The 25,407-nt window shown below is 38.3% G+C and overlaps 1 protein-coding gene across 1 annotated transcript in view; it reads right to left on the bottom strand.

Annotated features, from left to right (window-relative positions):
* Positions 1-22,214, bottom strand: part of dtd1 (D-aminoacyl-tRNA deacylase 1) — a 29,494-nt gene extending 7,280 nt beyond the window's left edge. Inside the window, exons 1-4 of the mRNA XM_041784463.1 lie at positions 22,108-22,214; positions 21,628-21,718; positions 19,186-19,421; positions 15,699-15,796 (exon numbers count right to left, since the gene is read on the bottom strand). Coding sequence (XP_041640397.1) covers positions 15,699-15,796; positions 19,186-19,421; positions 21,628-21,718; positions 22,108-22,150 — 468 coding nt within the window. The 5' untranslated portion in view covers positions 22,151-22,214. The remainder of the gene's footprint in view (positions 1-15,698; positions 15,797-19,185; positions 19,422-21,627; positions 21,719-22,107) is intronic.
* Between the last annotated feature and the right edge of the window lie 3,193 nt (positions 22,215-25,407).

Below are 25,407 nucleotides of genomic sequence, written 5' to 3'. Positions count from 1 at the left end.
AAAAATGAGAAAATATGGAAAAGGTCAGCTATTTCCTGTCAATATTCTATCTCAAAAAATTACAATTTTTAAGACTTTTTTGCCTTGTTTTTGATGATCACAGCTTCAGCTCACAAAAATCCACCTTTTCAAAATATTATAATATTACATAACACAAGTTCACAAGAAAGGATTAATAACCTTCTGGAAAATTATGCTCATTATGCACTCAGCACTTGGTTTTTTGACGCATTTGCCCACAGTGGAGAAATATCATGGATTTTGAATTTCCGACAAAAACTACATTACATTTTAGTCATCTTGACAAAAACTCAACTTACTTTTTGTTAGTTTTAGTCATTGCTGATCTATTTTTTGGTAGTCTTAGTCTAGTTTTTGTCATGGAAAAGAGGCTATCGATCAATACTTTTAGTCATAGTTTTAGTCAACAAAATAAACACTGCATCAATGCAACGTGGCATGGAGCCAATCAGGTGCCGTGCTGCTGGAAAAGGAAATCAGCATCGCCATAAAGTTTCTCAGCAGATGGAAGCATGAAGTGCCCCAAAATCTCCGGGTAGACAGCTTACAGAGTTGGACTTGATAAATCACAGTGGACCAACAGCAGGAGATGACATGGCACCTCAAACCATCACTGATTTTGGAAACTTCACACTGGATTCCAAGCATCTCAGATTTTCCTCTAGACTCTGGGTATCTGATTTTCAAATGTTATTCAAAATTGACGTTCATCTAAAAACACAACTTTGGAACACTGAGCAACAGTCCAGTTCTTGTTCTCCTTAGGTGAGATGCTGACACCGTTTGAATTACAGGAGTGACTTGACACTAAGATGACAACAGTAACCAATCTGTGTGGTGGCTCTTGATCCACTGACTCCAGACTCAGTCCACTCTCTGTGATGCTCCCCTAAGTTCTTAAATCTGTGTTGTTTGACTATCCTCTGTGCACCTTGAAGGCTCAGGAAACCTTTACAAATTGGGACTTTTCCACAGTATTCTGTTGATATTCTGAGACTGTGAATTTTTGATTTTCACGAGCTGTAAGTTGTAATCATCAAGATTAAAACAAAAAGTCTTGAAATATTTCATTTTGTATGAGATGAAGCTAGAGGATATGAAAATCTAACTTTTTGAAGTAAATAACATGAAAAATTGAACTTTAACATGATATTCAAATTTTTTAAGATGCACCCTATTATTACATATATGAAGCTATCTTCAACCTCAAAAAATTACAACCTTGAGAGGAGGTGATTTAAACACCCTTTTACCCCAAGAGTTTTTTGTATGTGATCCAGATTTTAAAACTTAAAGATCTGGTCACACTTAAAGGTATTCAAAAACTTATCTGGTATATAAATACACTCCCCTCCATAAGTATTGGAACAGATAGACTTAAAGGGATACATCAACATTTTGGCAAATTCACCCATTGCCATAATTCCTATAGTCTTACTAATAGGTTCGTTACCTTTACTTGTCTGTGCAAGCTATTTTTAGATCGGCGCTGCCGAGTTGGGAGCTGCTGTGCCAACTCTATGGAGTCTTACGGTATTTCGGCTTTCCCTCATCAAACTCACCAAATACACAACCCAAGAACTCCAAAGCGCTCTCGTGGACAAGTTGTGACCTGCACATTCACCACGCTATGAAATAATGTATAATTATGTAACATTACGACACATGAAGCAAATACTCTGAACTACTCTCCGTGTAAACCACTGGGCGGAGTGACACAATGCAGCATCCATGTTTGGAGTGTTATGTTCGTTATGTTATGTTCCATGATTATTTCATAGCCTGGTGAATGTACAGGTCACAACTTCTCCACAAGAGCATTTGGAGTTGTTGGATTGTGTATTTGATGAGTTTGATGAGGGAAAGCCGGAATACCGTCTGTTTACATTGAGTTGGTGTAGCAGCTCCAAACTCGGCAGCGCCGATATAAAAATAGCTTGCACAGACTACTAAAGGTAACAAACTTATTACTCAGACTATAGGAATTATGGCAATGGGCAAATTTGCCAAAATGTTGAATTATCCCTTTAAAATAGATTAAAATAAATAGGACGTAATATTTAGTTGCTAATCCTTTGCAATAATGGCATCAAGCCTGAGACCCAAATGGAATACAATCAATATAAAGATATGCCAGCAATGAAAACAAATAAAAGTGAGAAGATAAAGTTAAAAAAATAAAAATAAAAAATAGACATTAAAAGTGTGAAGAAAATACAGCAAAAACCGAATTTAGTATTCAGATAAATGCATCACACAACATCAATTTCATATGAGTTTTAAGAAGGGCATTAAAAGATGCACTGATTCTGGCAGGATGTTTAGAAGCTGGGGGACCCCAATGGAAAAAAAACTCTCCTTTAGATTTCAGCAGTGACTTTCAAATGACTAACCTAGCACGCCAGATGGATGTGTGAAACACATCCATCTGTGAAACCTTTCATAGACAGCGTTCAGGAAAGGGCAGAGTCTTTGAGAAAAAACTCGGAGGTGATGGATGAATGTTCTGTCTGTCACATCTTTACGGGCCAATCAGAGCAGCAAAACACGTGATATAGCTGCTTCCGAGCAGCAAACTCCATAGAGAACTGCATAACGGGAACCATGGCGACTGTAGACATGTCAGAACATGGCTTTTTGTTGTTTGTTGTTCTTTGTTCTTCTTTTAACGAAGAAATGTCGCCAAGTTCCGATAAAACTTACGCTTTAGTGCCATCCATGCTAATGTCTTCCGCCATAATTGCACCAGCCTCTTGTTGCTGCTTGCTTATGTCACGACCACACTACGCCTGAAAGCACTGCCCCTTGTCGCTGATTCGTCCTGTCACTTTCTAACTGGGCCCAAAACGTTCAGATGGGAGCTTTGCAAGATGGATTCGCCAGTGAGACACACGGAAACGGATTTATCCATCTGCTTTGCAAGGTTATCAAATGACTAGAAGGGACAATATGCCCCTTGTCATGGTGTTATGATTGGATCATCGTTTAAAATGGTTTGAAATGGAAAGCACCCAAATGGTAAAAGGTAATGACACCCAGTGCCATTCCCAACACATCAAGATTATCTTGCTGAATCAGACTCTGTAAGTCTTTGAGAGTTAAATGCTAAATAAATTATACCAAAGTCAGTCTTCTTCCAAACTTGATTTTAATTGTTAACTCCCGAATCATGAATAATTCATAATTTTGAAAATATTTATGACTTGAAAGCAACTTTGCTTTAAATATCAAATAATACCAAGGGTGTGACATTTTTAGTCTGCCAGCCTCTGTTCTGTCTTTAAGACAAGTTTACTTGTAAAATATATGAAAAATTCATTTATGGCTGAACTCTGCCTGAACTAAAAACTGGAATTTTATCAGTCAGCTTAGCGGGCCCAGGAGCATACTATGAACATGCTGCATCATGACTAGCAGATCATGATCTCTGCAGCATGTTCAGCATTAAAAAGAAAAGCTTGACAGTGAGTTTTGCAAAACAAAGAGGAAGAAGCACATCAGTGCTGTAGCACATCAAAACTGTTCTTGTGGATACAGGACTGCCTCTATTCTCTCCTCATTTGGAGCTATTCTGGGCTATCATATGATCACTTCAATGAGTCTATTGTTGTGACTGCATCGCTGCCTCTCACACACTCTAAAATAGCTCTTCCCAGTGCCACTCAGCACAACTCAGTCACTGCTCCAATCAAATCAGCTCTTTTTCCTCCCCTCACGGTCCATGAAATGCCACAACAGTTATGATAAAGCAGGTATGCTACCCATCATCCTCAGAAGCTCTGTAAAAACAGATGCTGAAACTTTTATGGCTACTGGGTAAATATTTATGAACAGAATGTCATCTTAAAAATCCAAAGCATTGCGTAAGACATTACATTATTCAGAGAGCACAAAAATTGCTGTGTTATTCCCGTTTGAACCCGTTTACTTGCTGCGGTATCAAACCAGGACAACTGTCTCTGTAGAGGGTACAACACTGAGTAGATGAAAACAAAGGAGAAATGTGTTCACTGACCACTTTATTAGGTACACTTGTAACACAAGCCTATCACATGGCAGCACACAATGCATTAAGATACGCAGACCTGGTCAAGATAATGTGCTCATATTTAAACCAAGCGCCAGAATGGGGAAGAGAGGGATTTAAGAGACTTGAACTTGCCATGGCTGTTGGTGGTCTGGCAGTATCTTGTGTTTACACCTAATTTTGAGCTTTCTATTTAAATGATGCAACAGATATCAAGACGCATCAGACCAGGCAACGACTCTCCAGTCCTCTACTGTTCAACATTAATGAGCTCTTATGTTTAAAAGCCTCTGTTTCATGTTCAGGAATGAGACTTGGTGTGCTCTTCTGCTGCTGTAGCTGATCTGCTTCAAGGTTTAATGTGTTGTATGTTTAAATGCTCTTCTTCTGCATACCTCATGGTAAGAGGTTTTTTAAGTTATTGTTTCCTTCTATAATCTCAAACCAGTCTGTTTTATCCTCTGCCATCAACAAGACAGTTTGTCTCAGAGGACTGCCGCTCACTGAATATTTTTCTTTTTCCAGACCATCCTCTGTAGACTCTGGAGGGTAGTAGTGTGTAAAAATCCCAGTAGATCAGCAGTTTTGCAAATACTAAGACGAGCTAGTCTGGCACGAACAACCATGACGTGTTCAAAGTCACTTTCATCGCCTTTCTTCCCCATTCTGACACTCGGTTTGAACTTCAGCACAGGGGGTGCATCCCCAAGCCTCTCAAGCCCACACGTCTCTAACTTGAGTCTTGGAGAGACACGAGGAAACATAGAGGAGAAGAAACATGAGACATTCTTTTTTCTGCAGCATTACATGAAGAAACGCTCGTTTGAGATGGTAGCATCAGCTGATCATCTGGCTGGCCACGCACTACACCAGTGGTTTTCAACCTATTATTCCCAAGGCACGCCTATGATCTCAAGGCACACTATATCCATATCAATGCAAAAGCCTCCTTAAAATATGTTACTGTAACTCAAGTTGTATAATTGTAGAAATAATGTATGGTTGTAAAAATCCCCAATGCACATCAAGAATTGCATCCAGGTGCATCAGTGTGCCTTGCTACACTAATTGAGAAACACTGCACAACAAAATTGAAGGCCCTTTAGAACAGATTTGCCCTCTATGACTATCCGGGATGTGTCGTGTCCTGACTTGAGATTACTCTCATACTAGTATTAGTCAAAATAATCCTCTAGTGTGGTGTCCAACAATTATTTTACTGCTCCCCACTACATTGGAGTCTTCCCATTCTTAAATTGTAATTATGAAACATGTTTGATATTTACATCATAGGTTGAAATGCCTCTGATGGAATATCCGCAACCACCAAAGTAAGTTTCGTTTTCGTCCAGGTGACCAAAATGGGACTAGAACATAATTTCGTTTTAGTCGGACATTCAAATCTATTATATATTTACACTGTGGGTAAATCATCAAAACACACTGCACCTGCAGCTCTTCTGCCTCTCAGCTGTAGAAAGAAAGGATCCCAGGTTTGGCAGAGTTGGTAGAACCCACATGTAGGATTTGGCACCAAAAGGAAACATGTTTTGACAACGTATTTGCTTCCCCTCGGAATTATCATCCGTCACTGCAATCTCCACTTTTATGCCGAAGACATTCAGCTCTACATCTCCACCACCTCCATCATCACAGAAACACACTCCCCTTTAACCAACTACCTCACTGCCATAAAACTCAGATGAAAAATAATTTTCTCTTACTACTTTTCACTCACCTAATCTGCCCATAACTTCAGCCTCCACACTGACACCTCCACCCTCACATCTGCAATCTTGTTATCTTTTTTGACTCTCAACTCTCATTTGATCAGCACATCATCCAACTTACTAAAAGTGCCTTCATTCACTTAAAGCCTGCATCTGTTCATTACTCTCCTTCCTGCTTCTTAAACCTTAATTCATGCCTTCATCACATTCAGACTAGACTGACCATACTCACATCTGAGAACAGGCTAAGCTCCCCAGGACCCAATATAAAGAAATTAACATCAATTTCAATTATTATCATTGTGAACTTCCCACCTTAACAGGCTTACATAAACTTGTTCTTACAAAGCATAAATGTATAAACTACCCGTTATAATGATGGTGTATAAGAGCCACATGAAAACTAAAAAAAGGAATTAAAGACGATATGTTAATTTTGACAAAAAAAAACCCTTGAAATTCTGAAGTTGAAAAAGTTGAAAAAAAAAAAGGAAATTTTTAACTTTAGAAATTGTAAATGTACATGAACCAAAAGACCAAAATCAAACCCATTTTTTAGTTTGGTTTCTTGTAAATTTTGACTTTACAGTGTTATAAATTTAAGTTGCTCATGTCAACATTAAAGAATTTTTAAAACGAGGAATTTTGAGTTTTTGTCTTGGAATTTTCTGTGAAACTGTGCATTCTGAATTCTTAAAAAATCCCTTAAATTTAGACTTTTTTGCTAAAAATTTTACATTTTTTCCTTCTTTTACAAAAAATCTTTAAGGGTTGCTTTAACACACTGTTTAAGTTTCTAATTATGACTTTAAAATATAATATATGCACATCTAATCTTGACAAAGTCAGAGCAGACAGGGTCCCTTTTGCCACCATTAAGAACCAAGGACCGAACCTAGGGGGACAGACCCTTCTCTACAGCTGCCCCGTCCCTCTGGAACTCACTCCTAAAACATATTCAAGGCTCCAAACTGCTCAAGACTCGACTTCTTAGATTTTGACTTTTTGTGATTTTGTGATGCTGTTTTGTCATTTTTGTTTATTTGCTAAGACTAAACCTGGACTAAAATGTTTTTGAATTTTCATCAACTAAAAGTAGACTAATAGTATAGAGGGAAGAAAATGTGGCAACGAACTGATAAATGTTTTTATTTTAAGATTAAAAATACAGATATTTTTTGAAAAGGTTTCAGGTCAGATCAACACTTTCTCACAGTCTGGTCAAGTCCCCTTGAAAATCAACTAGTGCCAGCCTTAAACAGTTGATTGTGTCTTCATAAATACAAATTGTACTTAAATGAAATACCCTCTGTAATACAATTTTATTAACTGAACTGATTGTGGGCTGTATTTTCTAAATGCTGATTCTTTTACAGTGCGTCACACACCACAAGTTTAGGAAATATCTAAATCATAGCCTGTAACAATGATCAAATCTGAAGCTAATTCATAATCAGACTTAAATTAACTTTATTTACCCAGCAATGGATATAAGAAGTGTTTTATAACTCCAGACTCCTGCTCAGTCTGACCTGAATTCCCTCCATAGTCTAATGAACACAGAAAATAACATGAAAGACTGTATCTGCATATGACTCTTTTGATTTAAAGACCTAAAACACAGTTTTCATAGGTGTTGAATCCGAAAACAAGTCAAATATCTAAATCCATAGTGATAGACTCTGCACTTTATCTATTTGTTAGTCAAAAATCTCACATTTAGAACAATTTTCTCTTGACAAGTTCATCTTATCTCAAGATATAAAACACCAAAGATACAGCCTGCATTGCCTCCATTTAGTAAAAATCCCAGAGGCAAGGCATTTTTACCAGTTAAGTGCCTTTTTTCTGCTTATAATATCTTGAATTATGGAGTGTGTCTGGACATGAGTGAATGTGGCTTATAATAGCTTTATCAAGTTGTGATAGAACAGAAATGTGACAAATACATTTAGCTTTAGTTCTGCAGTGAACCCCAAACTCTTAATCCAAATGTGACAGAAGCCTGACCCAACCCGACCCCCTTACTTCTGTTTGCTGGTTTCAACTCAGTGCACAAACAGTCAGGTGCACAAACAGAAAACCTACCACCCCTCAGAAAACATCCACACATGACGGTTTTCTTTGCTCTGGATAACACCATTGTTTGCTAGCCGCTTGACCCTACAGCGCACCAAATCCCTGATTCATGGAAAGAAAGGGACAGTGTCTGTTGGCTGTTGCTTCATTTCTCTGCCGTGCCAAGCATAGCCCATTGGCTGGCCTTTTATCCCTCATGTTCAGCCTTGGCTTCAGCTCCTCAGCCTCCAGAGCAAAACATCCCAAACAGACAAGATTAAAATTCTGAGGACCGCTTAATATCCCTCCCTTTGGGCGAGCGAGCCAAACCCACCAAGGGGAGAGCGGCCAAAGCCGGCCCTAGGCCAAAGTATAAGGACTTTAGATAAGTTTCATGGAAGTGACCAGAAGTGGCTTAGAAGGAAGGATGTATGAAAATATTTCTAGCATCTGAAAGAAGAGGCTGACCCTGAGTCTGCATTACTGCGACAGAGAGGCTATGAGTGTTTTAAAACATCATATCCAAAACTTTGCACCTTTTTGAAACATTTTTTCGAAGTTATTCTACAGAGTATCTTCTGATCTACACGGCTCAGACCTCACAAAGCCTATGAACATGCCTTACCAAGGTCCATGGCACTCAAACTTCCTGACAATCTATTTAAATGTCCATCCCTTTAGTATAGACGGAAATATCTCAACAACTTTTCAAAACTATAATCACAAAACCCGGCACAGATTCATTTTTGCCCCCTGGGGCAAGAGGTTAAAAGTAGGGCTGTGAAATGATAGCGGAGGACAGCGGATAGAATTGGAAAGAAGGATGAGAGCTGGGAAGAGACATGCAGGAAAGTGCCACAGGCTAGATTCGAACTCGGGACGACCGCAAACACAGGGCGTGCCTTAAAACCACTAGGCCACCTGAGCCCCAAGGTCCACAGCCGTTTTTTGCAATCCATTTGGCAATTGTGCCAAATATGTGCAATAGGGTATCAAATCTCCATTTTAACTGGAAGTCATATTAGTTAAAAGTACTCTTGTTGTAATATCAGTTTCTCAACAGCAAAACTAATTCCTCCTTTAAAGCATATATAAATCCAAGGAAAAATGCCATGGATTTAATATGTCAATATACTGTAATTCTAGTTCACTACAGCATGCTGGGATGTGGAGATATGAAGGGGACTTTAAGGGAGGAAATCCTCTGTACACAGCAAAAACTGGAGTGTTGAATTCTCAGTGTTAAACATTTCAATGTTGATCTTAACTGCATACTGAGTTAAGTGGCCTTCAGTGTTGGAATAATTTGACAGTATTGATACGTTCAGTGTTAATGCAACTCTGTAGAGAGTTAATTGATCTACGCCCAGCCCACTGCCATTTCAAATCTGGGGGCTGGAGTTTTCCCAACATGCTCCAGGGCAGGGCTTAGACATGTTTAGAAGTTTTAAGAAAAGTAAGTAAGTAAAAGTAAGTAAAACAATCACTGCTGGGATTCCTTTGCTTTGTTTCTGGTGAATTATTGTTTTTGATGCTAAACACTTCTGCACCATGAGTGAAGTGGTCCACTACACTGGTCATTTCCTGGTTGTAGCGGGGGATGGCCTATTCTATAGTTTGGAGTACTGGCTTACAACTCAATGCTTATTCTCGCTCTGAGTCTGTCCATCTGCACCATGATTGTCATAAAACATCAGACTCTATCAGGAGTTTGATGTGAAGTAAAAGACTTTTATGAAGTATGAAAAGTGCATTGCTTTGTATCATCAATTAAAGTTGTAATACTGAAACTGAAAGGAAATAACACAATATTGTGTTAGAAGTACACGTAAATGTGTTAAAAACAGTGGGTGTTAAAAATTAACACTATAAGAGAGTTAAAATATCAACACCTTCCAGAGTGTTATTTTAACTTGGAACCTCAACTCAGAAAAAGTGTTAAATTTAACACTATGGGAGTTAAATTCATTTTGCTGTGTAGGTCCTTATTTACATCCAAATATGTTACATTTGTTCAAAGTTGATGCATGGCTGCTATTACTAAACAGTTAGGATAATCATCTGAGTTGTTACATGTATTTTATCATCATGGCATCAATAGGACTATTCTAAAAGATTTTTTTTAGTAATGTCTCCCACCTTTGTCTAATATCATTAGGGTATCTTTCTCCTTCTCTGTCTTTTATTCACCCATTGTCATCTGATGGCACCGGTGAGTTTGTATGAAAGCATTGTTTGAGCATGGATGTTTGGGCACACTTAAAAATATTAGCACCTATGACTGAGATCAGGACAGAAAAATATACATAATTTCATTAATGAACTTGCTCAGAGTTAATCACTGCTACTTAGAGCAAACAGAAGACACAGAGTTGTGGTCTATCAGGATTTATGATCACTCTACACCGCTCTGCTCTCTGTGTCGGGGTGCAGAGGGGGCATATGGAGAAAGAGAAAGAGAGGGAGACAGAGGACAATGAAGTGAGGCTGGAGCCACAAACATGGGGTGCAGAGGAGCGCAGGAGTTGACAGTCTGTTACGCTAGGGCCTCTTTCAAAATGTTCAGGGCTCACGACAGCGCCCGCCTCAGCAAGGCACCCTAGGCAAACACCTATATCACCTATGCCCAGAACAAGCCCTGCATCATGTTCATCAGAATTATCAACCTTCTTTGCTTGTTTGTTTGGATAGCTGCTATCCTCTGACTGCATAAGAGCGGCGACAAGGGCAGACTGGGGGGAAATTGTGGGATATACTGGAAGGCTCATTCTGTGCATGCATTACATACTGGTTAATAAAACAGTGAATAAATCCTTTAATTTAACTAAAACACGTTATTTTTCACAGCTCTAGTTAAGTTTAGTAAGTTAGTTGGTAAGTTTAGTTTGACAATTTTCTCAAAATTAAAAACTACATGTCTGGGTTTAAGGCCTTCACATGTGTTTTCCCAGTTGGAGTTGTATTTTCCATCATTTTAGGGGAAGAAAGTCCGCGTCTTAAGAGAAGGACTTCCAGTATCTCTGGTCTTGTTGATGAGTAAAAGTACAATGGAGAGTAGGATGGATAAACAGTGCAGCGTCAGCAGAATGGCAGGCTATTGACAGACTGTTTTGGTTAAGATGGAGCTGAGCCAAAAGACAAAGCTTTTGATTAACCAGTTAAGCTACACTCTAGCCCTCACCTATGGTCACTGGCTTTAGGTAGAGAATGAGAATGAGAATGAGATCACTGATACAAGTAGTTTTGAGTCTCCTTGTAAAGAGCGGTCTAGATCAGTCTTAGGCCTTGATGCTCAATTCTCATCTTTTCTCAGATCTGATTTTTTTGTTTGCCTGTTCACACTGCAGTAAACTTCTAAAAGATCAGACATGTATCTGATTCAGAACCACATACAAAAGTGGCCTGAATCTGATTTGAAAAGGTCAGATTTAATGTGATTTGCACTGTTCACACTATCAGAAAAAAATCAGATACGAGTCACACGTGAGCAAAAATATCTTAATCAGGTCACTTTTAACTGCAGTGTGAACGTAGCCAAAGAGATAGGGTGAGGAACTTGGACACCTACAGAGAGCTTGGAGAAGAGCCACTGCTTCTTGACACAGAAAGGAACCAGTTGAGGTGGCTAAAACGCTTGATTAGGACGCCTCTTGGTCTCTACTTTTTGGGGGTTGTCTGGGCACATCCAACTGGTTGGAGGCCCTGGGGGCTGACACAGAATTTGCCTTCCAATTCCATTCGGTCTGAAAACACCAAAGGATCCACTGTGAGGATCTAGAAAGTGTTGCTGGGGAGAGGGGTGTTTGGGTCAACTTGGTTTACCCACTTACACCAAGACCCAACCTTGAATAAGTGGACGGACAGAAATGTATTTTTCTGATACCAAATGAATGCAAAGAAGGGTCTCATTGCAAAAAAAGAAAAAGGTTGGGGTCCAATACTCTGCCCAATTCATACACAGAACAGAAGATGGCAATTAGATCTGTATTCATCAAATATTCATATCAGCAGTACAGAAATCCATTCCAATCAGGCAGAACATCTATCGAGAAGGGTGAGCTCTTCAAAGCTTATCCATGTGAGCCCGTGCTTCCAATCATGTAATATCTACACATAACAACCCGTTATGCACACAGAGATGTAATACAATCCAAAACATCACACCGGGCTCTCAGCCTCGCCATAAGGGTGTCTGAGTGACAACTCAGTGAATCATTCGCACTGCACAAGGTTATGGAAGAGGTGGCAATGGCAAATGTCGATTTAGGCAAGGACTAGTCTCTTATCGTCCTTGTTTTTAGACTTATGTCTTCTTTAAGCTTCTAAAAACATTTACTATCCTCTGCAGTGTTTTTTTACATTAATAACCCAGTCTTATTGGCTCAGACATGAGGGGGCATGTTTAATTGAACTGAAAAGAAAATTTTGCAGAATTGAATATGAACACAAAACAAACAGGACACCAGAGGCTGCTTCAACCAGCCATCCTTTGAGTAAACCTTACAATTTAAAATCTTATGCAGCCAAGTGCATACAAATAATGTGACCAATAAACTAAAATAAGTCTGCTGGGTGTGCAAAAGCAAAGCATTTTTGATGTAATTCGATAGCATTATAATCTTTCTAGTTGTTTTCACTTGTAGTAAAGGATTAAAATGTACTGCAATGGGGTTGTTATATGACTGTTATTAAATAAAAATACTTCTGCTTTTTTCCTTCTTTACTACAGATCCCTAATTACCATTTTTTTAGTTCATGTAATTTCTGAAATTATGCAATTCGTGCATGAAGTTACTTGTGGTGTAAAATAAATAATAATTTCATTGTCAGTATTCTTCAGTCCAGTCATTGAAGCAATCAAAAACTTTGCTGTGCACACAGCATTAGCAGAAGAGTGACAACAGAGGCAATACTGCCACCTTGTGGTAAAAAATGAGAAATAATGTGGCTTCTTAAAAAGGTCAATAAAACCTCATACTTATACCAGCAGAATAAATATACCAGGCTAATATTGTTTATAGCTGCAAGTTAAAACAGAACTAACTCTTCTAATAAAAGTGGGTGACACAGGCCAAGAATCTCATCCAAATGTTTTTTTAGCTGAATGGAATTAAACAATAAGTACTTCAACATTTTTCTGTAAATAAATAATGCATGGTTATCAAAATACTAGAATTTTAAACTTTGATATAATCCCAGTATAATTCAAATATTTATTCATGTTTGAAATCATGGCAACAACACCAGAAGTCTGAGACAGCAAATATTGAGCTGTTTTTCATTTTCAGTTACCAAAAGCTGCAGCCAATCTCCTACACACAGACTAAATTGTACAAAAGCATTGGCAGCATTTCCATTGAGGTTGTCAAGATGTTTCACTCGTTTCAAAAGGATAAAATCTTATCATTTTAATGATCTGGTAGAAACATAATGATACACAGTCATATTTTTTAACTAAAAGAGAGACAGAGGGATACCTTCGTTCCTCGCCACGTGTTCTAGCCTAGCCACTCTTCCAAATGCTGCCAACATTTGAACAGTGTGAACAAGTTTGCCTTCAACAGCTGATGGTTTAAAAAAAGTAACCAACATGTGGTCTCTAGGACTTCAATTTCTGTTGCTGTGGTATCAATATCATTTGATTTTTACCAAAAACATAAATGTTCTTTAATAAAGTAAAATTGAATAATAATTTAGAAAACTCCCAAATATCTTCCTGTGATCAATAAGCATATAAATCTTTGTGGTTCTTACTGTGAACAATCTTTTTACTAAACACATGTATCTTTTTTTTTTTTAAATCAACATCAAAATATCCTATGCTGACATAAACAAGAGTCTTACACTATATCTAATTAGAAAATTGATTGTTTTATCTTAAAAACTCAATATATTACCCAGCCATTGCTATGAATACATATCACTGTTACACACAATAAAATGAGAAAAACAAGGTCAGTTAGCCAACTTTTTTTTCTGAAACCAGCTGATAGTCTTCTCTCATCTAAATGTGCTTTAGACGGAGAGAAATGTTTTCATTGATAAAACTGGGCTGAAAGGGATTTTTGTAAGCATGTTTTTTAAGCTGTGTATTCATGTTTATGTAAAAACTTCTGGGTAGTCTGTCATCTTATGAAACTTGATCGCTTGTTCATCCTTAAACTTTAATGTGAGGTTTGAAGACTGAAGTTTTCGTTCTGAGCTGCACTTAAATATCGGTACCGGTATTGGTATCGGCCAAAATGAGACATACCTGCATATCGGACACGTGCAAAAATCCAACAGACATCCCTAAAACAAACTAAATGGCAAAACAAAAAAGAATCATGATGTTGGCTCTAAGACGTGACTATGAGACAGAAAGTTTGACAAGCTCTGACTACATCCCTGCCTTTATGATGTGTCGTAGAGCACTGGTTCCCAACCTGGGGTCAAGGACCCCCCAGGGGGGCTTGGTCTGCTCGGAGGCTGCCAAAATTAGATCTGCAAATATTTACTAAAACCATGATAAAGCAGTTATTACGTAGTTTATACAAAGGTTTATACATAGGCCCTTTTTTAGGGTTTAATAAATGAAACAATTAAAATCTATGATGGTTTTTGACATCAGTGTGTCAGTTTTTCATCTTGCTTGTGTCCTTGGGGGGCACCAGCTTTCTTAGGTATATGTAAGGGGGCTCCAAGGAAAAATAGTAGGGAAACACTGTTGTAGAGGGACGACCAAATCACAGAATGAAACGAGAATTACCAGACACACTTCAGCAACACGTTGAGTAACTGCCCATAGCATTCACATCAAGCTAATGAAACATTCATCATCATGTTTGGAAAGACAAATACAGCATAGTACAGTAAATACAGTGTGGTTGTTTACAGACAACCTTCCAGGGGTAATCTAACCCAGCTTTTCTTCCTTTGAATGCCATCACTACAGTTTTGATGATTGGCCAAGTACCACAAGTTGTCTGTCACGTCTATCAGTCAAGTCAAAGCACAAACTCATGGCTCTATGATCACCTAGTCTGACTCAGTGACCAACACAGAGGACATAATCAGTGTTCTAAACACCTAATATCCTGAGTGCATAATTGTGTTCACACAGAGAAGAATATGAAAATGCAGTGTACTACTGCTGCTCTCAACAGTTCAAGAACTGAATGTGGAATGATGGACACATCCCACCCTCATCAAACACCATATTGGTGACAAAATGGAACTTTAAAAATGGCAACAGCATGGCTACTGTGAATGCAGCTGCATTGTACAGATGTGGGTAATATTTGTTTTTGCTTTCAGCACAGTATGCTCTTGTCTGATAGCTGCTATAAATATAAGTTAAACTAGTTTAATAATAGGTGAAGCAGCTGGCAAATTTCAATGATGATCGCCTAACATTTGTTTGCAATTCCCTGTTAAAAAAGATGAAGAAGAAGTAGGTTTAACCGTCGTGACTTCCAGTGATTGAAAAATGGCAGTGCGTGATTTGTGACAACACAACCCTGTCGGATTAGTGACCTTAGCATTAATCTACGCCAGATTTTAACACTGATTCCACCAACATTTGCATTTTGGTCTTAATGTCTTACTGTCTCCGGTATCTTGTCTGGTTAGATGTTGTTTAATGTTTGTTACTTTACACAGTGTGCTGCCTTCATTTTAGGCTTCACGTGTCTTCCTTTGCGTAATGAAAGGGAAGTAAAACCAAGGTAATATTCCTTTAATGTGTCCACAGACCTATCAGGAATAGAGACAGTTCTGATGTTTCTAAAACTCTAGTTAAAAGCTCAAAAGCTGACGCTTAGCTGTCATTTTTTGTTTTTTGAGAAACTGCTTTATGCAAACAATGATGCTCGATGACGTACCTGTTTGGGGTCAGTAGGACCAGTCGGTGACGACAGCTCTATGGTGACAGGCCCATCGTTTTGAATGTGGACCTGCATGTAGGCGCCAAACTTTCCATCTAGGAAGACAAAACACAAACCATAGAGCAGTTTTACAAATTCTGCATGAGTGAGAGCTGTAAATCAAAAATCCTTACATCTCTAGTGAGACCACACTAATACTAAAAGCAGTAAACATGAAACCTTGAGACATTGGGGACAAAAGATGAAGAGACTGTAAGAGGACAAGAAGTTTCAAGTTAAATGTTCTCCTTTTGTCCACTGGGTCCATGAGATTAATGACACCATCTGCACAATGAAGCCGTGGGCCGCGCTGAAAAAGAGCTGCGTCATCATATTTCCTCTCTGGAGGGGGGGACTAATTAGGAAGCCTTATGCCTCCCTTGCTGGGACAAGGTGTTCTCCGCACCTGCTCCCCGGTGGGCTGACCTGATTCACTGCCACCGTCACCGCTGCGGCATCACAGCACCAATAATCCCCACCTCCCGAACCCACAAAAGCCACAGCTTAACACCAAGATGAATACAGGAAGTTAAATAGCAGGGGGACCGGGAACTGATCCAAGCCCTTAAGTGAGTGGTGATAGCAGTGACCCTCTACACCTTTGTTTTTAATGAGCTCTGGAACAAGAAGCTGTGAACAAACCCACGTTTGTGACCGTTTTTTTTCCCCGATCTCTTGGGACCACACTGAAGCTGCCTCTAGTCTTGATCCCTACACTTTCCATAACGACCCTTTGAATTCATACTTTTATTCTAGAATAATCTTACAGAATCCATCATAAAGTCAAGTTTAAACAAAAGCTTTCAGCTTCACAATATCTGACCAAGGGCTGATGTTAAATGTGTTCATTAATCAGTGGAATAATAATTCAACTGATTTGACAAAATTTGGAATATAAAGGGGTGAAAATCATTTCTAAAATTCTGTCAAATCAGATATGGTGTTTCAAAACAAATCTAGACTAAGGTTGTCAAATTTAAAATAATTGTTTTGATACCGAATCTTTAAAAAAAAATCATTCTCTGGTAGCTGAATGATCAATAATATTTAAAATAACCAGAACTTTAAATGACTGTATCTATTTCATTAGTCAGATGCATCAGAGAAAAAAGAGTCAATCAAAAAATCACAGCCATACTCTGGCACAAAAACATCTGCAGTGTAACAAGTTTAAGGTTTTAAGCTATTCTTATACTGTTCTGAAGTTCACCTGCAATATTTGACAATTCAAAAAAATAATTCATCCAAAATGGTGCCTGGGATCTCTATTTTTGTTGTCCTGTTATCTAAACACATATTGATGTTGTGTGACCTGTTACCAGGAACATATTCAAGTTTAAAAGTCTGGTATTCTGACGACCACACAGATCTTTGGAAGAAGTCTGTCCCGCCCACTCCTGCCACCGTCTGGACAGTAAACGGAACATGTTAGTTTAGGATGTAAGCGCAAAATAAATGCAGATTCCCTGTGACAATCTGTTTTGTGCCCATTTATATATAAAGTTAAAGTTTATATAGAAAGTTTAAAAAAACTTGAAGTGTCAGGATTAAAAGTCCACAAAAGCACTGAATGAGATAACACTACCCCATACAAACACCTGTGTTGTAGTGTGGGTACCAGATCTACTCAGTGCCCAGCATCTGCTGGAGATTTTACACAGTATGACTGGCTGTACGTTGGTATGATATTGTTTATAACATGGCACATTGTGATTGGCTGTTCCCAGAGTGTTTTATGAGGTATTTTTGCAGTTGTGTCAGAATGGCTGCCTTAATGTCTTATCTAAGCTTCTAACATTGAAGTTCATTGTTTATTGTTAAATATTCAATGTAAACTGTAAGTATGAAGCAAACAGTTTGTCAAAGTCAAATTCCGCCAGTTTTATCAGAGCTTAACGAAATTTCTTTGTTAAAAGAAGAACAAAGAACAGCATTGAGTTGTTTTCTTTTCAAATATGACAAAAGTCGTGTACTGACATGTCTGTAGTACCCATAGCTCGCGTTATGCAGCTCTCTATGGAGTTTATTCCTTCTGTAGGGGCACAGCTCGTTAATGGCTACGTCATGTTTTGTAACTCTGTTGGCCCATAAAGATGTGACAGACAGAACATTCATCCAATCACCCTCCGAGTTTTTTTCAAAGGCTCTGTCCTTTCCCAAACACTGTCTATGAGTGGTTTACCAGATCGATGTGTGAAACACATCCATCTGGCGTGCCAGGTTAATGGGTTAGTTCACTGGGTCCCAACCTGGGGTCTGGGACCCCCCAGGGGGTGCCAAAGATCTTAGTGGGGATGCAAGGCTTTGTCTGCTCTAAGGCTGCCAAAATTAGACTTGCAAATATTGACGAAAACTGTGATAAAGCAGTTATTAGGTAGTTTATACAAACGTCTTTTGAAAGAAAAACATGCATAGACCTTTTTTAGGGTTTTAACAGTGAAACAATTAAAATCTATGTTGATTTTTGGTGGCAGTGTATCATCTTTTCATCTCTCTTGGGTCCTGGGGGGCTCTGCTTTTCTTAGGTACATGTAGGGTTGGGGCTCCAAGGAAAAACAGTACTCAGTTCATCAGAAAGTGAAAATATCTGTGTTTTCTGCAAATGATTTCTTGTAAAATTCTGTGGTTTTTCACCTCAAAAGACAACTTTTCTTCACCAATGGCATTGTAGTAGTTCTGTTACCCACTGACCTCCTGATGACCTTTTGCTACATGATGAGATGTAATGTTTATACAGTAATGATTTACTATCAAGGGTTCTCTGCATTGTGTTCTTTGAAACAACCAGATGCTGTGCACATTTTTATGTCTGTTTGGATGGATCTGTCTGGATTAATGGAGTTTGGCTGAAGAATGAGTTACTGAGACACACGGTGAGATGAGAAAAAGGCAGGTTAAAGCAGCAACTGACTTAAACGCAGTATTCTCCTCATGGAGACTCTGCACAGATATTTAGCAGCAACATTTAATTTGCATGTGAGACCCCAAATAGCCTGCATGAAGGAGGAGAAATCTAAAAAGTCGCATGGAGTCAATAATGTGGTGGTTGGTAAAAGACAGCAGGAAGGGGGAGTGGGTGTGTCTTTCCCCCTGCCTCCAAGCATTTATTAAAAAAGCCAGGGTAGATACACTTAAGATGAAACTCTGGGGTTTAGTTACTTTTTAATGAACAGCAGACAAATGTTTCTCTACATTTATCAGCAGGTTGTACAAATACATCCGTCATTCAATACTTATGCAATGAATCAACTCCCACAGGAAAGTCTGCAGCTATGCAGATTCATGAGTGCATTATTTGCCTTTGTGAAGTCCGCACCAGAACCCTTATGCACTTGACAATTTCATAGTGGGACAGGGCTAAGCACTGACACACAAACCAGGAATACACCTTAAAGTCTGTGAGCATGGGGTTTGGAAATTTAGCCTGTGTCATCAGTTTACCCACCTTTAATGAGCTCTGGCTTGTAGGAACTCCTCATGTTCTCCAGGATGCTGTTGTAAAAGGGCTGGGCCAACTCTGCAGGCATGGCTGAGTGGAAGTCTGGCTTGTTTCCTTTCAGTATACACTGCAGTGTGAACTGGCTTACACAAAGCACCTCAAAATCCCTGTCCATGACACTTTTGCTCCATGCTCGGCCGTTCTCGTCTTCAAACAGCCGCAGGTTCAGGATCTTTCGGACTCTGAAGACACATGGGGAAAAATCACATCAAAGAGAACAAAATATGTCGACACTTTGGTCTAAATCGGTACATAACTCACTGGCTTTATAAATGGAGCATGGCAGACTGTTGTTTACTTTTTTGCCAGTGATACTGAACATATTCAAAGTGTAACACAAGTCTGTCGGCAGGTACTGGCTGCTAGTCATGGCAGGACATAAAAAAACAACCTGGGACTTGGCTGGGATGTTTTATCTTCCACAACAAGGATTAATCTTCTCTATTTTGTTGCTGAGAGTCACAATATCATTGTGTTGTTTAGTCTTAATGACTAAGAAGTACAAAGTTTAGAAACTGCTCTAAAAAATGTATCAAGTTTTTTATTATTTAGTATTTCATTCTGTTCTAACTTTTTCATTGGTGTGCATTTATTTTTAATGATGTAAAGCACTTTGTAACTGTGTTTCGAAAGGTGCTATATAAATAACATTCTTATTATTATTAAGTATGCTGCTACAAACAAAGATTGTAATGGGAGATTTTTTTCAAGTTGTATTGTTAAAGAACATTCAACTGAGGAGCTCGTTTCTGCTTCTGACAGGCTCGTAAAGACATTTTAAGAGTCTAAAAACTAAAATGAAAGGATTCCTAACTGAGATATGACATTTCTGTTTCAAATATCCTCTCTTGAAACCAAAAATTTTCATTTGAAATATTGTGATTTAATCTTAATTTTGATTAATTCCCCAGCCTCAATTATGGCAATAAAAATCTAACTATATCAGCAGCGATTATTGGCTGCATGATCAAAAAAGTTAGTGGAGTTTTAGGTAGGACCAACAGACATCAGCAGAAGTCCTTGTATTTATTCATCCTCATTCCCTACACTTTAAGGGTTTTTTAAAGACATAAATTTGTAATCCTTTAAATTGTGTTTTTAAAGGACTTAAGTTTTAGATCAGAACTAAATCTAAATATTGATACTGGTAATAGCTAAAATTTATTGGTAAATATTGGCATATCGGCCAAAAATCCAATATTGCACACCCCTAAACTCAATGCTCATTGTTGGCAATCAGGTGATTAAACAAAGGTTTTGAAATTTATCTCTGATTCTAGAGAAATTCAGGTTCAAGCATATCTGTGTTGGAAAGAAAGATGTTTCAAAGAAATATGACTTTTTTCATCCATTATTTAATCAGGTAGTTCCTTGAGATGAAGACCTCTTTTATGAGGAAGATCTGGACAACACAGTGCACCTGTTACACTTAAAAGTAGGAAAAAGGCAACAAATGAGACAAACAGGAGGTGAAAAGAAAGAATTACTGTGAATTACAGTTTGCTTTTCATTTCAGTTTTGATGAAAAACTGGGTAATGATATTATTACGGTTGTCAAAAGTTTAAAAATATTACACAAAATTAATTTGAGACTATCTATAATTAATCATGATAAAATTCTTCCTTTTCATCGCATATTAAAATTCCTGTATTTGTGTCATTTTGGTTAATTCTACTGTCTCAGACAAAAGGTAACCAACTTCCTGTTCAGACACAGACCCGCTTTTATAGGCAGATCAAGGATTATGACATTAATTTAACCACAGAAAAGGGAGCTTGTTAAGGACTGAAAAGAAAATAAGTGAACAGTAAAAAGGTAAATGTTTGATAACACAAGGTGCAGATTAGTTTTAATTTTTCCACTGAGTTGTATGTGAGTTTTTGAAAGTGAGATGATACATTAGGAGTAGTGGTGGATGTTTTTTTTACATCACTGTAGCTACAGGTTTACCTTAAGTGTGCCTAAAAAGACAATCAAGCATGTGATTTACTGCAAATTATAAGTGTAAATCACTAATTGTGAATCTAGGCTAATGCAATTAATCTTGACAGCCCTGCATTACTAAGAAACAGCCTAGTTGAAGTGATTTTCTTAAGCAAATCAGCATTTTTGACAGTCACATTAAAATAGCCAGGCTGATGTCTAAAAATATCCAAGTTGACTTTCAATGGGGTTTTCAAGTTATAAATAAAGGTGTCGGTGCTCTTTGATTTAAAAACAATGAATTGGGGACTCTATTTTTAGCAGGAGTGCAGTTGTTATCAAGACTCCGACAGAAATCACTAAAACCACAGGTATTTTTTTATAGATGTGGTTAAAACAAGAGTACAAACAGTTTTCTGACACATGTTTACAGACTCCAGTGGAGGTCTGTCCCCCTCACTCACATGTACTCAGCATCCCTCTGTGTGTCCTCCACTGATATCCCCAGCAGCACACACAGCCCCCGTCCTATTGCACTCACTTGTTCTTCTCCAACTGCAGGAAAACAGGGAAACATGAAGGGTTAGTGCGCCAGTAACAGCGGCGATTGAATGACAAACAGCCAAGATTGACATGTGACAGACTGACACCAGTCACTCATCTGTCAGGACCACTGACATGTAGAGGACACACCTGCCATCTGCGGCATGTTAACAAAAACCCGACTGGCTTCTCCCGAGTTACAACAAACACCAAGCAGAGTTCATTTCACACTCCATTCAACTACACGTAAGGGAGTGCTACAGCTAACACAGCTAGGTTAGCTAAAATGCACAGTCAGCGCCATTAATGAATGAAAGCTAGCCGTTAGCCTGACTAGTATGGAGATTTAGTTGAAGAAGACACTGACAAGCAGCGCTAGCTAAGTTCAAACCGCCGCTTACCTGTCACGGTCGCTTTGGTGACCCTCTGAATGATAGCTTTCATTGTTTTGGTTGTGTTGGGAGCACGCTCTCTCAACTTCCGACCACTCGCGCGCTTGGACAGGATATTGTCGCCCTCTGGCGGCCGAAGCACAAAACATGCCTCTGCTTCTTCCTCTGTTTTAATTTGGTGGTTGAGGAGCAAGCTTTTGAAACATTTACCGCCACCTACTGGGTGGGAGTGAGAGTCACTTCATGAGCATGAACGATAAGCAGAGGTGGAGGGTAACAACTTGCATTTACTAAATTATTGTAATTAAGTAGCTGAAATCACAACTCTACTATTACTTATGCATATTTTGTGGGAAGACTTGTAAAACCCCAATTCCAAAAAAATTGGGACGCTGTGTAATATGTTAAAAAAAAAAAAAAAAAAACAGAATGCAATGACTTGCACATCTCATAACCCCATATTTAATTCACAATAGAACACAAACAACATAACATGTTGAACTGAGACATTTTACCATTTCATTAAAAATATTAGCTCATTTTGAATTTGATGGCAGCAACCTACCCCAAAATCGTGGGGACAGTGCAACAAATGGCAACAAACAGCTGGAGCAGCATTTCGCAACTAATTCGGTTAACAGGCAAAGAAAGACGGAAATTCACCAATCTGAGATAAAAACTGCATCAAAACAATGCATGATTCTGCACTAGAAATCATCCCAAAGGTTCTTTCCCAAGCTACCATATTGGACCAGAAGAAAATGTTTTGGACCAGTATCCATATAAAAGTTGATCATTCCTCCTAGTAACATGATGAAAAGCATCCTTTCTACTGGGATGAATTTCCAGAATCTTTAGTGTAACAAAAAGCTACAGTCTAAATGTATTGTGTTTTTACTAATGAATTCTATAATGGTTATATTTTTTTTCTCCAGGCACTGAACCAGTGGGGCCAGGGGCCACACCTGCTGCTTTGAAAAAGGAGTGGAAGGAAGTGACTGAGCAGAGAGGAAAAACAACTGGAAATACAGTTTGAGTCTGTTTTGCAAATGATGCAAGTTTGTACATTAATGTAAATATATTATTTTACAGTTAACTTCTTAAAAGAAAGCATGTTGCTGCTTTATAGTTTTTCTAAATCTGATAAATACTGAGCCCTGAATAGTCCGTGCTTGAATTTATGTAGTTTAATCACATAAACACTTCAATTCATTTGTCCAGGATGATAGTCCTAAAATAAAAAGAAAACACAATAAAAGTGTGTTGAAAACACACAAAATAAAAAATCTACTTTTGATTTAAGACACCCTTTTGATCTTAAAGGTAACAATAGATGTAAGAAATAAAATTTGTTCCACAAAGGTCAGTATTTTGGGATATATTTTCAAACTTGAGGCACTGTAATAGATTATCAAGAAAATATTCTTGGACTGCACTGGACTGAATTAGGTATCTTGATTGTTCTGAGGGCTATGTTTGCAAGGAATTCACTTTACACACACCCCAGAGAGTCTATACGCATCCTAGATAGCATAGCCACAAATACATAAACATAATAAATGAATGCTAATCAGCCTACTGTCTATGGTGTATATGCACTGGTGTTGTTACTAGTCTAAACTCATCAAGATCATTCAAGTCAGAGCTAATCATGTTTGACAGAGTTTTTGTCTATAATACTGAAGTTGCCAAACCAACACAATGTTGTTAAAGTTAAAGCATCAAAGGTCAGTGGTCATCAAGGATGGTACGGACTCAGATAGCTAGCTACACTATTGATCCCAAGGGAAATTCAAGATATACTGACTTACAACGATGCCATTGATGACATTTAGTGATATGGGTGGCTACAAGCTTTTGCAAAGTGGAAATAGCATCTCCTTTGTCTTGTATACAAAAGAGCGTCAGTGGCATCGGTGTAGCTCAGACTGAAACTGAAACTACATTAATTTTAGCCACAGGTCTATATTACAGCTTTAAGTCTTACTTCAGCTCAAAAACAGCCTTTGTTAGGCAGCTGAACTGTGTTACAGGAGATTGGGGGTTTGAATCCTGGTCAGAGCACAATGATTGTCCAGTGTGGGCCCTTGGGCAAGGTCCTTAATTCCAGGAACACCTGTGCCAGTCCCTTTGGATAAAAGCGTCTGCTAAATGACATCATAACATTGTACACACTGAGAAGAAGGCAGGAGTCATAATATCCTAGAATAAAACTAAACCATGGCCACCTCAGGGTGTGGCTTCTGCCAGGTTCAGTTATTTGGCATGACTGAATAATTCAAAAATTAGGGATGAGCAAGAATATTGTTAGTGCCTTATTTTTAACTTGATAACAATAATCATAACTTGCTGCCTGACTCTTAAACAATGAAGAAATTAATTCAACAGACTTGCAGCTATAGTTCACCATGCACAAAACATGAACATGACTTTATTTAAAAAAGCATTAGGTGTTGGGCAACTTTGTGTTGTGGACAGCAGTGCACAAATAGCTGATATGACCATTATTTTAAACCTCTTAAAGTTTTAAACAGTTAAGATGGTCCATAATCATCAAAAAACAACAGTATCTCACTCAGCACTGGACAGGAAACACCAGCCCGGTATTTCCTTTACAGATCATTCAAGGATCCTCACACAGTTTAACAAATTCATAGTGCATCATAAAGCTTCCATCTTCTCAAGTCCACAGTGTCCATAACCTGCTGTCTGATACAGCTATTTGTCATTGTCTCCGCTCCCAGAGTCACCGCTGAATGACTTGAAAAAGTTGGAGATCCTGACGTGGTACGGGACGAAGTCTTTCTTGTAGACAATGACAGTTTTGGTGTGGGCTGTCCTGTAGACGACTTGATTTGGATCTTCTGGCTCTTGAATTGCTTCTCTTTTCACTAAAGTGGAGAGGGTGATAAAAAAAAAAGAAAAAATTTAGTGATAACTGGGAAATCTAACCAACAAAAAACAGTCACAAACCTAAAAATGTGAGTACTTTGTTCTGAGCAACAGAACATTGTCAGCTCCTAACAAAGCTTTATTTCCAACACAAAGTGCAAATAAAATCCCAGTTTTAAAAGTGAGTCCCAAAGCCATACCAAAAGCACTTAATGAGGTTTAACAAAATGTAACTACTGTGCAGTCAATGTCATTATTTTATTTTTTAGAATCATATCATTTATATGTAGTTATCATGAGAGTTTAGGTGGTAAGCTGTATTATTTTAGTTTATTTTATTTCTTTTCATACTACCTTATAATTCTATCTAACCAGTATTTAATCTTACATATCAACTTTGTACCTCCATTTTTCATG

This window comes from Cheilinus undulatus, linkage group 4 (assembly GCF_018320785.1).
Source record: "Cheilinus undulatus linkage group 4, ASM1832078v1, whole genome shotgun sequence".
In the NCBI taxonomy this organism is placed as follows: domain Eukaryota; kingdom Metazoa; phylum Chordata; class Actinopteri; order Labriformes; family Labridae; genus Cheilinus; species Cheilinus undulatus.
This window is presented reverse-complemented; position numbering and strand designations above follow the sequence as displayed.